At 42.8% G+C, this 15,705-nt stretch overlaps 1 protein-coding gene across 3 annotated transcripts in view; it reads left to right on the top strand.

Annotated features, from left to right (window-relative positions):
- jarid2b (jumonji and AT-rich interaction domain containing 2b) overlaps positions 1 to 15,705 on the top strand; it is a 457,810-nt gene that overhangs the window by 337,774 nt on the left and 104,331 nt on the right. For all 3 annotated transcript variants that reach the window (XM_080204352.1, XM_080204361.1, XM_080204370.1), the window contains exon 5: positions 15,266 to 15,445. In XM_080204352.1, coding sequence (XP_080060478.1) covers positions 15,266 to 15,445 — 180 coding nt within the window. The remainder of the gene's footprint in view (positions 1 to 15,265; positions 15,446 to 15,705) is intronic.

Genomic DNA, 15,705 nt, shown 5'->3' on the forward strand with positions numbered 1-15,705 from the left:
GGTCAGGAAGGCAAATGGGATGCTGGCCTTCATAGCGAGGGGGATTGGATATAAAAGTAGGGAGGTCTTGCTGCGGCTGTATAGGGCATTGGTGAGGCCGCAGCTGGAGTACTGTGTGCAGTTTTGGTCGCCGCACCTGCGCAAAGATATTTTGGCCTTGGAGGGAGTGCAGAGGAGGTTTACTAGGCTGATGCCGGAGTTGAGGGGGTTGAGCTATGAGGAGAGGCTGAATAAACTAGGCTTGTACTCGTTAGAGTTTAGAAGAATGAGGGGAGATCTCATTGAGACGTATAAGATGATGAATGGGATGGATAGGATAGAAGTGGAGAGACTCTTCCCGCTCAAAAAAGACAGTAGGACTAGGGGGCACAGCCTCAAGATAAAGGGGGGGTGGTTTAGAACGGAGTTGAGGAGGAACTTCTTCACTCAAAGGGTGGTGAATCTCTGGAATTCTCTGCCCGTTGAAGTGGTGGAGGCTGCCTCGCTAAATATTTTTAAGAAGCGGGTTGATGGGTTTTTGATAAGAGAGGGGATTAAGGGTTATGGGGAGAGGGCGGGAAAGTGGAACTGAGCCACGACAGATCAGCCATGATCTTATTGAATGGCGGGGCAGGCTCGAAGGGCTAGATGGCCTATTCCTGCTCCTATTTCTTATGTTCTTATGTTCAATACATTTGTGTTGTCTGATTTCTTAAAGCTTCTCGCCTGCCTAGTTTTAATTTTAAGATTAGCACAAATTTTAATTCTACGCCCATTGTTTTGAATACCATTACCAGAGAAAATAATTTCTTTTTAGCTACCCTATTAAAGCAATTTATTTTTAACTCCCCAATTAAATTGCCACTTGAGCATCAAAATTCAAGAAAAACAAGCCATGGATCATATTTGACTGTTGTTTTTCAAAATGACATTTTACAGCAGAGAACACCATAAATTCCGGTTCACCCACACAGCTAATCAAAGATGTCCCAGTCATTTGCAATGATTGCTTCAAACTTGCCTCCAATGGCATTTTTTCCATTCTTTCTGTTTCTCTGTCTGCATAGATACCAAATGTTGCAGTTAAGTGATTTTATATGCATTCCTTCTGCTCAGTACAAGAAATAAACACTATGAAATAAAGTGATATTGCCCCAGCCTCTGCAGTGGATATGGAAGGATATTGTTAACATTATAATAAATCCTACAATTTTGGTAGAGGTCATTTGCTTGCAAAATGGAGGTACTTTTTATCATGTTTGCTTTTTCTAACAAAGATCAAGAAACAGGGAACAATATTAAATTTTACACCTTCTAATCAGGCGGTAAGGAGTCCTGGAAATATATGGCGCACCAGGATTAATCTCAAGTAGAGGAAGTATTACACATATGGCCTTGAAATGTTGCTACAAATGTCAATCGTCTACATACTTTAATGTTGCAGCATTTCTATAGTGCAATGGCCTGATCATGCCCTCTGGATTATCTGGGCTCAGTCTTTTCTTCCCCCATCCCTCCTTTCCCCAGTTCCTCCCCCTGGCCCTCACAGCTCAGACAGCATTTATTTAAGAATCTATGTTCAACATCAAATAGATCCAGTTAGAATGTTTTGCTGTCGACTTTTGGATGTAGGTCACACTTCCACTGTAATAAATTACTGAATATAGATAAATATTCTGAAATGCAATTGTAAATAAGTGAATATTTATTTCTGGTGAGGTTTGGTTCCATAAAATTATCTAATTCTACAGCTGCATGTTTGTTATGTAAACAAAACTGCAGTCATTACCTGACTTTGCTCTGTTTTCTGTAAAGCAGAATTGTAAAGCACAGGAAGAGGCCATTCAACCTGTTGTGCCTGTGCTGGCTCTCTGAATGAGCAGTCAAGTTAATCCTACCTCCCCTGCTCTTCCACAAAGCCCTGTAATTTTTCTCCCTTCAGGCATTCATCCAATTCCCTTTGGAATATTACCATAGATTCTGCTTCCGGAACCCTTTCAGACAATGCATTCCAGATCATGTAACAGATCTGCACATTGAAAAACATCTCCTCTGTCATCTTGCGCAAATCTATTGCCCTGTTATGAATTTCCACACACAAATATGAATTTGGCATGCTCGAGGATTTACTGGTTTAGTGGAATGCTAGCAATTTGATGTTTGAAATCTGCCATTGCTCCATAGTTTTGGTGCTTCATTGGTTTAACATGGGGAAATGTTTGGGGAACTAAGACAATAGGCTGTATCGCAACAACATTGTTTGTTGTTTCTGAGTCAAAGGTTTATGGGTTCAAGCTCCATTCAAGAAATTAAGCACATAATCTTGACTGCACCTGCAGTATCAGCTGAGAGGTGGCTACGTTGTCTTTTGATTTTATTGTGAAGTTTTTCAGGATGTTTTAAAAGATACTGCATAAATCCCTTGTTCGTCAACTTTTTAAAACTTCTCCCCTTTCTCTTTTTCACTCCACATTATTAGAGATATTAGCCTCTCAAATGTGGTATCAGAGCTTCCAGACATTGTTAATTTTTCATACAATTCCAAGTTTTGTCTGGGATGATGCATTTGATTTTACTGTAAAAATCTGGCCTTCAATCTCAGCCTCAAGAGAAGGGGGGGGGGGGGGGCAGTTTAGATCAGAGTTGAGGAGGAACTTCTTCACTCAAAGGGTGGTGAATCTCTGGAATTCTCTGCCCGTTGAAGTGGTGGAGGCTACCTCGTTAAATATATTTAAGTCATGGGTAGATAGGTTTTTGATAGACGAGAGAATTAAGGGTTATGGGGAGAAAGTGGAACTGATCCACTTCAGATCAGCCATGATCTTATTGAATGGTGGGCAGGCTCGAAGGGCTAGATGGCCTACTCCTGCTCCTATTTCTTATGTTCTTATCTTAAGATTTGAAAATATGTAAACTTTAAGCCACGGTGAAGCCTTCCATTGTTTGCTGGAGCAGACGAGTGAAGGAACAGAGAGACAGATAAGAAATTACCTGTTAAAAACCTGTTTAAATAAGTTTAAAGCACTTTCGTAGTAAGAACTTACCTTGTAGAACTGTTTAAATCATTTAAAAGCATTTTTGCGGGCTTTTTGAATCTACCGCTTTAAGAATTCTAAGGGAGTGGATAGCAGGGAGTTGTGGGGGAGCAGGCTTTAAAACAGCGCCAGGGTTAAAAGGAGGCCTGGTGTAGACAGCAGGCAGCGGAGTGAGAGGGAAGCAGAGTGAGCCACTAGGGCTTAGGAGCAAAAGAGCTAGGGAGAAAAAGGGCCAGGTAAGTTTGTGTTGAAATTTTCAATATTACTACAGTGAATAATGGAGGGGCATGTGATGTGTTGTTTCTGTATGATGTGGGAGCTGGTGGATCCCAGGGTCCTTCCCAGTGACCATGTCTGCAGTAAGTGCAGGTTGCTGGAGGAGCTCCAGCTCAAGGTAGATGAGCTGGCCTCTGAGCTACAGACACTGAGGCTCATCAGGGGGAGAGAGGGTGCCATTGTCAATGGGGTGCAAGTGACATCCGCCCCCCCCTAGACTGGCTAACTCTAAGTGTCAGGAACAAGAGGGGGCTGCTGAGAGGAGGAAGGAGGGTGGGGAGCGGATGCCTCAGCCTCTTAATCTGCATAACAGGTTTGAGGTTCTTGCTTCCAGTCTGGACGAGAACGAGGGAGGTGAGCAAACTGCACACAGTACAGTGATGCAGACGCAGGACATAGGCAAAGAGAAGGTGAAAAGGAACGTAGTAGTAATTGGGGATAGTGGGGTTAAGGGTATTGACACTGTCCTTTGTCACAATGACAAAGTGCACAGAAGGGTGTGTTGTCTGCCTGGTGCTCGGGTCCGGGATGTCACATCTGGGCTGCAGAGGAACCTGGAGTGGGAGGGTGAGAATCCGGTCCACGTGTGGTACATGTGCGTGCCAACGACGTAGGCAAAATGCGAACTGAGGATCTGGGGAGGGAGTATGAAAAGCTGGGAATGGAATTAAAAAGTAGAACTGACAAGGTGGTTATCTCTGGGCTACTGCCTGCACCGAGTGCAGATGGGCGTAAGGTTGATAAGATTAAGGAAGTGAATGGGTGGCTCAGGGATTGGTGTGGGAGGAATGGGTTTGAATTTATGGGGTATTGGCATCAGTGTTGGGGTAGGTGGGACCTGTTCAGGTGGGATGGGGTTGGTCTGAACCGTGCTGGGACCAGAGTCTTGGTGAATCGTGTAAATAGGACTGTAGACAGGGCTTTAAACTAATTGGGGGGGGGGGTGCGAGGGTAGGCGACATTACGGGGTCTAAAGTTAAGGAGAGGGTACAGGTAAGGGAAGAGGCCGAGGATGTCCCAATAATAAAGGGAGTAGGGGGCGTGAGTATGGTTGGTGGCGTTCTGGCAAATAGGGTCCAGGTGAAGGCTGGGATGAAGGCACTTTATCTGAATGCACGAAGCATTCGGAATAAAGTGGATGAGCTGGTGGCGCTGATCAGCACGAATGGATATGATCTGGTGGCCATTACAGAGACGTGGCTGCAAGGTGACAGGGACTGGGAGCTGAATGTCCAGGGCTATCAAGTGTTTAGGAAGGATAGGCGGGAGGAAAAAGGGGGGGCGCGTAGCTCTGCTGATTAAGGATAGCATCAGGGTGGTAGCAAGGGATGATATAGGAACCAAAGAGCAGAAAGTGGAATCGTTGTGGGTGGAGATTAGGAACAGCAAAGGGAGGAAGACGCTGGTGGGTGTTGTCTATAGGCCCCCAGATAATGATCTGGAGGTGGGGCGGGCTGTTAATGCGCAAATAAGTGTGGCGTGCAGGAATGGAACGGCGATAATTATGGGGGATTTCAATCTACATATTGATTGGTTGACCCATGTTAGATGCGGTGGGCTCGAGGAGGAGTTCTTGGAATGCTGCCGGGATAGTTTCCTTGAACTGTGTGTGTTGGAGCCGACAAGGGAGGGAGCGAGCGAGCTATCTTGGATCTGGTGTTATGTAATGAGGCGGGTAGAATTAGGGACCTTGTGGTGAAGGATCCTCTTGGGGAGAGTGATCATTGTATAGTGGAGTTTCTGGTGCAGATGGAGGAGGAGAAAGTGGGTTCCCGGACACGCGTCCTTTGTTTGAACAGAGGGGAGTACGGTAGGATGAGAGAAGAATTGGCGAATGTTGACTGGGGGAACGCGTTGGAAGGTAGGTCTGCTGAGGAGCAGTGGAGGATCTTTAAGGAGATCTTTCCTGGTGCTCAGCAGAAATTTATTCTGATGGTTAAAAAGGACCATAGGAGGAGAGGTAATAAGCCGTGGATAACGAAGGAGGTGAAGGAAAGTGTTAAATTAAAAGCGGAGGTGTTTAGAGTAGCTAAGAGTAGTGGGCGAGAAGAGGATTGGGAGAGGTTTAAACGTCAACAAAGATTGACAAAGAAGTTGATAAAGAAGGGTAGGAGAAACTATGCAGCTGGGCTAGCGCTTAATATAAAAAAGGATAGCAAGAGTTTTTATAAATATATAAAAAGGAAGAGGCTGGCTAGGGTGAACGTTGGACCCTTAGAGGATGAGAGGGGGGACTTGGTGGTAGGGGATGGGGAAATGGCTGAGGTCTTGAATAACTTTTTTGTTTCTGTCTTCACGGAGGAGGACGTGAATAATTTGCCAGGTGTTAGCGGTGGAAAGGTGGTAGGACTGGAGGGTCTCAATGACATTATTGTTACTAGAGACGCGGTGCTCGGCAGACTGGAGGGACTGATTGTGGACAAGTCCCCAGGACCGGATGGAATGCATCTAAGGGTTCTGAAAGAAATGGCGGAGGTGATAGTGGATGTCTTGGTGATTATTTTCCAAACGTCGCTGGATTCCGGGTAGGTGCTGGAAGGTTGGAAAATGGCTAAGGTTACGCCGTTGTTTAAGAAGGGTGGCAGGCAAAAGGCAGGGAATTATAGGCCGGTTAGTTTAACGTCTGTTGTAGGTAAAATGTTAGAATCCGTTATCAAGGAGGAAATAGCGAGGCATCTTGAGGGGAATTGCTTGATAGAGCAGACGCAGCACGGTTTCGTTAAGGGGAAGTTGTGTCTGACAAATTTATTGGAGTTCTATGAGGATGTGTCTAGGGCGGTGGATAGAGGAGAGCCGGTGGATGTGGTCTGTCTTGATTTTCAGAAGGCGTTTGACAAGGTACCTCACGAGGTTATTGCAGAAGGTCAGGGGGCATGGAGTTGGGGGTAGGGTGTTAGCGTGGATAGAGGATTGGTTGTCAAATAGGATGCAGAGATTGGGGGTTAATGGGTGCTGTTTGGATTGGCGGTTGGTGACTAGTGGAGTGCCCCAGGGGTCGGTGCTGGGGCCTCGGCTATTTACCATTTATATAGATGATCTGGAGGAGGGAACCGAGTGTATGGTGTCGAAATTTGCTGATGACACCAAGATTGGTGGAACGGCAAATTGCGTGGAGGGTGTGGAGAGTCTGCAGAAGGATCTAGATAGGCTGGGCAAATGGGCCAGGAACTGGCAAATGGAATTTAATGTTGGCAAGTGCGAGGTGGTCCACTTTGGTAGGAATAATGGTAGGAAGGACTATTACGTGGCAAAAAACTGCAGCAGGCGATGGTGCAGAGGGACCTCAGGGTCCTTGTGCATGAGTCGCAAAAACCCAGCCTGCAGGTGCAGCAGGTGGTCAGGAAGGCGAATGGGATGCTGGCCTTCATAGCGAGGGGGATTGAATATAAAAGTAGGGAGGTCTTGCTGCGGCTGTATAGGGCATTGGTGAGGCCGCAGCTGGAGTACTGTGTGCAGTTTTGGTCGCCGCACTTACGCAAGGATATTTTGGCCTTGGAGGGAGTGCAGAGGAGTTTACTAGGCTGATGCCGGAGTTGAGGGGGTTGAGCTATGAGGAGAGGCTGAATAAACTAGGCTTGTACTCGTTAGAGTTTAGAAGAATGAGGGGAGATCTCATTGAGACATATAAGATGATGAATGGGATGGATAGGATAGAGGTGGAGAGACTCTTCCTGCTCAGAAAGGACAGTAGGACTAGGGGGCACAGCCTCAAGATAAAGGGGGGGGTGGTTTAGAACGGAGTTGAGGAAGAACTTCTTCACTCAAAGGGTGGTGAATCTCTGGAATTCTCTGCCTGTTGAAGTGGTGGAGGCTGCCTCGCTAAATATTTTTAAGACGCGGGTTGATGGGTTTTTGATAAGCGAGGGGATTAAGGGTTATGGGGAGAGGGCGGGAATGTGGAACTGAGCCACGACAGATCAGCCATGATCTTATTGAATGGCGGGGCAGGCTCGAAGGGCTAGATGGCCTACTCCTGCTCCTATTTCTTATGTTCTTATGTTTAAGCAGGTGTAGTTCCATCGTGCTAAAGTAGTTTTAATTGGATACAATGGCAGGAAATGAATATAGATTCTCAAGTAGTAGGTACATTTGCTAACGGATTCCATTATTGGAAGATTTTCTTCTGCGAAAATTATTGCTTTTTTAAAGTGTAACTATTTCATTTCTCATAACCAAGTTCCTGTGCCATATCTGCTGGAACTAATTGAAAATGTTTGCATTTCTCTAGATTTACTGAGATGATTTAATGCCCTATCTATCTAGAACCATGCTCATGCTGTGCTAGAATGTCATGTGCTCTTGAATGTATGTTGTCTCCTGGTTTGGCAATGCTTTGTTTTAAAAATGTTTGTTTTCAATTCCCTCCATACTCTCCTGAGTCATATCGTTCCAAGGTATCTGCATTCTTCTAAATCTGGCCTTTTGCAAAACTTTGACTTTGCTCTACAGTTAGGAACTATGTCTTAAGCTGAAAGCTTAGGCCAAAAGCTCTGGAATTCAACTGTGAAATCTCTCTTCAACTTGGGGCGGCATGGTAGCACAGTGGCTAGCACTGCTGCTTCACAGTGCCAGGGACCTGGTTTGAGTCTTGGCTTGGGACACTGTGTGGAGTTTGCATGTTCGTGTCTGCATGATTTTTCTTTGGATGCTCAGGTTTCCTCCCACAGTCTGAAAGATGTGCTGGTTAGGTGCATTGACCCAAATAGGTACTGGAATGTGGCGACTAAGGGAATTTCACAGTAACTTCATTGCAGTGTTAATGTAAGCCTTACTTGTAACTAATAAATAAACTTTAACTTTAATCCTTTTAAGGATGTTCCTTAAAAATCTACTTTTTTGATCCAGTTTTTGGACACCTGCCCTAATATCTCCTTATATTGCTCAGTGTCAGATTTTGTTCCTGTGAAGCACATTGAGATGTTTACCACCTTAAAGGCATGTATAAATGCAAGTTGTTGTTTATTCTGTGTGTTGATCAGAGAATGGATTGAGCAGGATGAATGCAAGAATTACAAATTAGTGATTTACTAGAGACAAAAATACATCAGAGTTTGGTCTACTTTTGGCTAGAATCCCATTGGTGAAGGTGGTGATGGGGCAGCTGGATGAAAAATATTTTTGAAGTAACATCTTTTAATGGTTTTGGTTGTTTCCAAAGTATTTATGCTATTTGAGTCAATTCACTAATTGGCTGACATGGGCTGGCATGAGAGAATAGGAAAAGGTCTGTACTTCTGCATTTTAAACACTAAGTTTTCTCCTCTTTAGAAAAGGTTTCAGTCACCTATCTCTGGGAGCTCTGCAAGGATCCTATTATTTTGTGTCAAATTTGGCAACTATTGGCATCCAGTTAGACTCATTATATTCAATGAGGAATGCTGGTCTTAAAGGGGAATTTCTTCGTTGCTACAATATATATTGAAAAATATTGATCTATTAGAGGAATATTTTTAGACTCTTATCTAGGGGAATTAACTGGGGTGCAGGGCTATCCCAAAATGCAAGATCTGTTTAATTTTGTTTACTTCAAAGAAATAACTTGAAGTAAAATTTGTTCCATGACACAAATCATAGCTCTGAATGCTAACGTTTAGTCCTTGGTTGAAGTGGAATTTATGGGACTGCTCCAAAGCCTGATTCGCAGTCAGATCTGCTTGCACCACAAAAAACACTACTGGGTCCTTTTTCCCAAAAGTATTATTTTCACAGGGATGTAGGAGTCGCTGGTAAGCCAGCATTTATTGCCCATCCCTTGTTGTTCTTCAAAAGGTGGTGAGCTACCACCTTGAAATTTTTGCATTCTATATGATGTATGTGCACCTAGAATGCTGTTTAGCAAGGGAGTTCCAGGGTTTTGAAGGAATAATGATATAGTACCAATGTTATGTGACTTGTAGGACAACTTGCAGCTGGTGGTGTTCTCTTGCATTTGCTCCCTTTGTCTTTCTGGTGGTAGAGATTGCAGGTTTGGAAAGTGCTGCCAAAGTAGCCTGGGTGAGATGTTACAGCGCACCTTGTAGATTGTACACACTTCTGCCACATTGAATTGGTGGTGGTGGGAGTGAATGTTTGAGACGAACCAAGTGAGTTTCCCTCAACTACAAAAACTACTCACTATTCCAGGATTATCTTGGAATAGTAAGTTGATCCACCTTCTTTTCTCTTGCTGCAAGCCACTTTCTTAAACTCTTCTATCATGTTTCCCACATCCTCAACTGCTGTGATGAGTGCAAAGAACTAATAGATTTCTTTGTTGCCAAATCTGAGACCATCCCATCAACTGTCCCTATTACTTTCTTCCCTTCCCTTAGCCCATTGGACAGAACTCCCTCTAAGATCTAGCTCTTTTCCATGAGTCTTTCTTCAGTTTGATTCCTATGAAACTAGCACATGACCATGCTCTTTCAACCCTATTACCACTGAATTACTGACTTACCAATTTCTCTTCCTTGGTTATGATTATTAATGGTTCTTTCCCCTTCATTTCTCTGTCTCAGCTTCAAATCTACCTTTCTCTTTAGATTCTGTCTGTCTCCCTTTCAAATGCATTATCGTTGGCCCACTCCTCAAAATAAACCCTTGGATTCCCCTGTTCTCATGAGCTTCTGCCCCATTTACAACTAGCCTTTCCTCTCCAAAGTCCTTTGAATGTGTTGTTGCCTCCCGTGTTTGTGTACATCTTTCCAGGAACTTCATGTTTGAATTCCTCCCATTGAGGTTTCTGCCCTTGTCAGTGTCAAGATGGCAAGGTTACATTGTATGTAACTTGTGACAGAGGTAAACTATCCCTCTTTGTCTGCCCCAGTCTGTCTGCTGCTTTTGGCATATTTAATTACATTATTGGCTAATGCTTTTTCATTTGTTATCCAGTTGTGTGGGACTATACTTGTCAGGTTCTGTTTATTCATAGAATCCCTACAGTGCAGAAGGAGGCCATTTGGCCCATTGAGCCTGCACCACCAATAATTCCAACCAGCCCTTGTCCCCGTAATCCTGTGTATTTAATCTTCCCAACCAATATGTCTTGGGACACTAAGGGGCAATTTAGCAAGGCCAATCCATCAATTGCGCACATCTTTGAACAGTGGGAGCACTGGGAGGAAACCCACGCAGACACAGGGAGAATGTGCAAACTCCACACAGACAAGGACTCGAGGCCAGCATTGAACCTGGATCCCTGGTGCTGAGAGGCACGGTGCTAACCTTTGGACCACCATGCTGCCTTTAAAGTATATTTTGTTATTGTCACAAGTAAGCTTACATTAACGCTGCAATGAAGTTACACTGAAAATCCCCAAGTTGCTGAGTATCCTGTTCAGGTACGCTAAGGGCGAATTTAGCATGGACAGTGCACCTAATCAGCATGTCTTTTGACTGTTTGAGGCATCTAGAGCACCTAGAGGAAACCCACATAGACACAGAGAGAACGTGCAGACTCCGCCGAGACAGTGATCCAAGCCAGGAATCGAAACCTGGTTCCTGGCACCATGAGGCAGCTGTGCTAACCTCTGTGCCACTGTGTCGCTGTTGTAGCCAGAAAATCATCATGAATAGCTTCTCTTCCCTGAACATTGATCTCTTGTGTTCACCAGGGACCTGTCCTTGGCCTCCTCATGTTTCTGATCTACGTGCTCTTCCTTGATGACATCATTTGAAAACAGTTGTCACATTATGCTGACTACAACCGGCTCTACTTTACCACCACCACCCCACCTGCACAGTCTCTGAACCATCAGGTAGCTTTTTCAGCATTCAGTACTGGCTGAGCTGAAATTACCTCTAAATATTAGAAAGACTGAAGCCATTGTTTTTGATCCCACCCACAACCCTACTCATTTCATCTTGCTCCCTGGCAATTGTTTGATGCTCAAATCAGATTATTTGCAATCTGTGTATCAAAATTGACCCTGAGAAGACTGTCTATTTCCACCTCTATAACATTGCCTGTCTCTATACCTCCCTCAGTTTGTCTGCTACTGAAACTCTCATCCATGCTTTTGTTACCACCAGAAGTGACTAATCTTAACATATTCCTCCATAAACCTGAGGTCATCCAAAACATTGTTGCTCTAGTCTAACACTCGTATCTAGTTCACTCATCACCCTGTGCTCACTGACCTACACTGGCTTCCAGTTGAATAACACCTCAATTTTAAAGTTCTCATCCTTAATTTCCAATCTCTCATGGACTCATCTCTTCCTATTTTGTAACCATCTGCCCATTCTAACCTCTTGAGATAAGAACATCCATTTACTTCCAGTGCCATGAGCATCCCTGCTTCTTCACCATTAGCGGCCTTGTCTTCTGTGGCCTAAATTTAAGCTCTGGAAAATTCCGTCTTCAAACCCCTCCATGATGTACCCTTTTGATAAAGCTTTTGGCCATCGGATGTAATATTTCCTTAAGTGGATCACTGGTGTTTTTTGTTTAATGGTGCTTCTGAGGCACTTCAAGATGTTTTTAATGTTAGCTTGCATCTATATAACAACTTTGATTTGTCTGTCCGGAAGTTCTTAATAGATTATTTAATGTGTTTCATACATTGTTCTTTCAGCCTTTCAGCATTTAAATATCATTTGGCTCATATCTATTAGATCAGTTAGTAGTTATGACCAAGTAGTTTTATTTGTATGCTTTGGTCTAATGGAATGATAGATTTCATCTTTAAGAAGGAGTGTGAAATTGTGGTGAGCATTCCATATGATTTCCAGTGATCAATTATAACATCATCATGAGGTTAGTTATTAAATCAGAGCACGCTAACTGATTAATTGGTATAGAAAAGAGCCAGAAATCTATTAGTGAAAATGCCTGCTGAAGGAAAGTGTTACTGAGCTGTGAAAATTAGATGCAAATAGTGCGGAGAGGAGGAGCCTGAGCAACACCATTTAGGTAAAGGGCATTTGATAGGAAAAGTTGTGCTGAGTATTTACATTCAAATCTTATGGAGCATTTGACTAAAAAGCCATTAGTTTCAAAATGTATACTATGACAGGTGCAGTGTTAAATTTTACATGACTCATTCCTGTCATATAATCTGTAAGTTTTCTAAAAGAATGGAGGTTTGGGGAGGGGAGAGATTCTCCCAAAAGAATTCTAAACTGTCGAATATGCATAAAAATGAGTAAATCCCGCTGTTTCTTTCAGCGGGAATTTCAACATGAATCTCCCACACACTGCAGAGTGCATCAGTGTGAATCATGCTGTAAATCAGTGGGCAGGGCCTATTCCCACTGGAGAGGCAGGCCACTGCGCATGCAGGATCCGTCAGTGCCAAGGTTGGCGCATGAGCAGTGGCCCTGTACTGCCAGCGTCTCAATCGCAGGCTAGCTTTGCTACCCCCACCCCCCAATCGCTGCTCCTCTGAACCTCCCCCCTTGTCACTCAGCGCGATTGCATAGTGGCAGCGGAACGCCCAGATAAATTTGCCTCTTCTGGCACTATCCACACTAATCTCTCTTGTCCAAAGTCAGTAACTTTTATAATTGGCATCAGCGGCATTCCACTATTTTTGTTCAACTAAACTATCTACCCTCTCATAAACTAGACATTGGCTAGATATTCAACTGTAAAGAACACTAATGCTGCTGGACATTTCCCATTCCACACTCAATTTACACATTGGCAATTGGCATTACTGGATAGCAGTGAGTAATTTAAATCCTGATTCATTTTTTTCTTCCTAACCCAATAATCCTGAAGTCATTTGGAGACTTGGAAACATGCATATTAACTACAGACCAGGCCCTCTAGTTAACTTCAATTTTTCTCCTGTTTGCATTTATTCTTTTTTTAATCATCTACATGCATTTGTGTCCCTTTGGAATTGTGATGGCGGAAATCGAAGTCTGATCAATCAGTGCATTATTCTTTAATTTTAATTCAGCATAATTTCTTTATAGACTTGTTCCCCACTCTTCTGGCCATATAACCCACATTCTCTGTCTTTTCGAATTGCTTCTCCACTTTTTCTTGGCATTGTTTTCCAGTAAAAACATTGAAGGGTCACAGATGTGGCTACAGAATACTGTTTTAGCTGCATGCATTTATTTTAATGGAAAAGAGTTTATGTATTCTATGTCTGCTTAACATCTACCATCATTCAATAATCAGGCAAGTAAAGCACTCTCATCTGTCAAAAGTGCATTCTCCTTTTCATCTTACTACTTTAACACTCTCAAAAAACACATGCAAAAGTAATGCAGATAAGTACTGAGAGCATACTTTTCATAGAATCCCTGCAGTGCAGGAGGAGGCCACTCGGCTCCGAGTCTGTCCCAACAGCAATCCCACCTAGGTCCAATACCCTTATCCCCACCTAATTCCCCTGACACTACTTTTGTTATGTTCGGAGTGGGCATTTGGAAGGCAAATACAGGAGTATTGTAGTGTTGGGAGTTATTTGTGATGTTATAGGAGTATTATTGAGTGCTGTTGTTTTCCTTTTGTGCTATTCTGGTTGATGTTTAGATTATAACGTTTTTAGACTATATCTCTGGTTTCCCGAGTCCTAAGATTTGCATTGGTTTCTTAACTCTTCGTTTCACCTGGCTACAATTGGGGATGCATTTGTTTAAAAGTGGGAAATATTTGATAACAGTTCTCAATTCGCTGGCGTCTACAAAATAAAAGCTGCTCCGAAATTCGGTATGATTGGTACTAATTTGACAATCCCAAAAAGCAATTACCTGTTTGGGGAAATGTAAAAATTACGTTGTTTCAGTAAGGGCTGTTGCTTTGTGGCATTTACTTTGTCCAATTACATCATTTGTGGGGAGCTGTCCAAATATTTAGCCAGTGTTGTGATCTCTTCTGGTTACTCAATGTTCCATTGCTCATCTGCCCCATTATTGCTTTATTATTTATTATCGTAATAAATGGAACCACTGTCCAGCATTAGGCAGCTCTTTCAGGACTGACCAGAGGATTTGGAATAGAGCCAGGAAATAACTGTAGACCGCAGAAAGCATCGGGACTGAGCTGGTGAGAATTGTTTGTGCTCTAAAGAGTGACTCATCATGCCAAAGTGAGAGTTAGCATCTCACCTGACTGTACCTGGGGAGCTTACCTTTAACAGTATTTTTCTTGCAATTTACTTAAAAATTCCATTTCCACTACATTAATTACTTAGTTAACATTGGAGTTATGTCCCTGAATCATAGAGCCCATATAGTGCAAAGGGAGGCCTTTCAGTCTATCAAGTCTGCACCAACTCTCTGACAAGCGTATCTTACCCAGGCTCCATCCCTCATTCATGTAACCCCATACATGTTTACCATGGCTAATCCCATTTAATTTTAATGTCATTTTTGTTCCATATTTGTAAATTAACCATCCCCTACAATATAAAGGGCCATAAATATAATTTCAATGCTCTTTTCTGTGAATTTCGTAGTTTTATTTGTGTCCCACTTAAATGTTTGGCAATATTCACTCCCATGCGCACCTCAATGTGAAATAACTGTTCATTAACTCTCTCAAGTCTCTTGCCTCCGAAACGAACAGCAAAAGTTTATGACCCAATTTTGTAGAATACTTTGAAGCTTAATTTATTTCATTTCCTGCCTGCCTGGTTTGGTTAAGAAAGTATTTTATGTTGAAAGTAAATCCTGTTTCTCCCACAACCCCACTCCCAAAAGTATAATTATAGGATGCTCTTTGTTTAGTTTGAGGGATGAGATTGAAAATTTCATCAAATTAGCCCGTCTTGATTTTGTGAAATTAACAATGAAGCCTCCAAAATAGCCATGCTACTTCAATTCTGGCTGATTGCACATCCCTGATTTTATTACTCCGCTATTTGTTTGTTAATGCCTTCAGTGTTTTCTCCTTTTGATTCTGTATGGAAATGCAGTGCTTGGACAGTTCAGCTCCAAATGGTTAATGTAACGTCAAACATAGTTCTTTGAGTGCTATTTGATGTGAACAATGGAGGAGAGAAAAATAAAACATTTTTTGTTTTAAATGTACTTAGGCTCTCCTGCCCTGCCGAACAACATGATGTATTTTGGAAGTTCCCAGGATGATATTGATGAAGTGGAAGAGGATGATGAGTGTGAAGATGTCAAAACACTTCCAAACAATGCTTCATCTTCATGCCATTCAACACCTAGAAAAGGAAAACCACAGGGTAAACAAGTCCTCAATGGTCATGGTAGGTTCAATTTGAAACTATTGAAATTCATTGCTGCAGGTCAGCTCTGATGGAAGGTTAACTGCCAATGTAATGTGCAGTTAATGGAATCAAGAGAACCATCAAAGGCATGTCTTTAAATTTAGATTTAATTTCCAGTGGGTGACTGTCCGACTTAGCAAAATAGCCTAACATGCGTTGGTGTAAAAAGATGCAATAACAAGTCCAGTTCATTTTTACAGAACTGGACAATATGGAGTATATTTGAACTAACTAAATAT

Source organism: Carcharhinus amblyrhynchos, chromosome 2 (genome assembly GCF_965287045.1).
Source record: "Carcharhinus amblyrhynchos chromosome 2, sCarAmb.v2.hapA, whole genome shotgun sequence".
In the NCBI taxonomy this organism is placed as follows: Eukaryota; Metazoa; Chordata; class Chondrichthyes; order Carcharhiniformes; family Carcharhinidae; genus Carcharhinus; species Carcharhinus amblyrhynchos.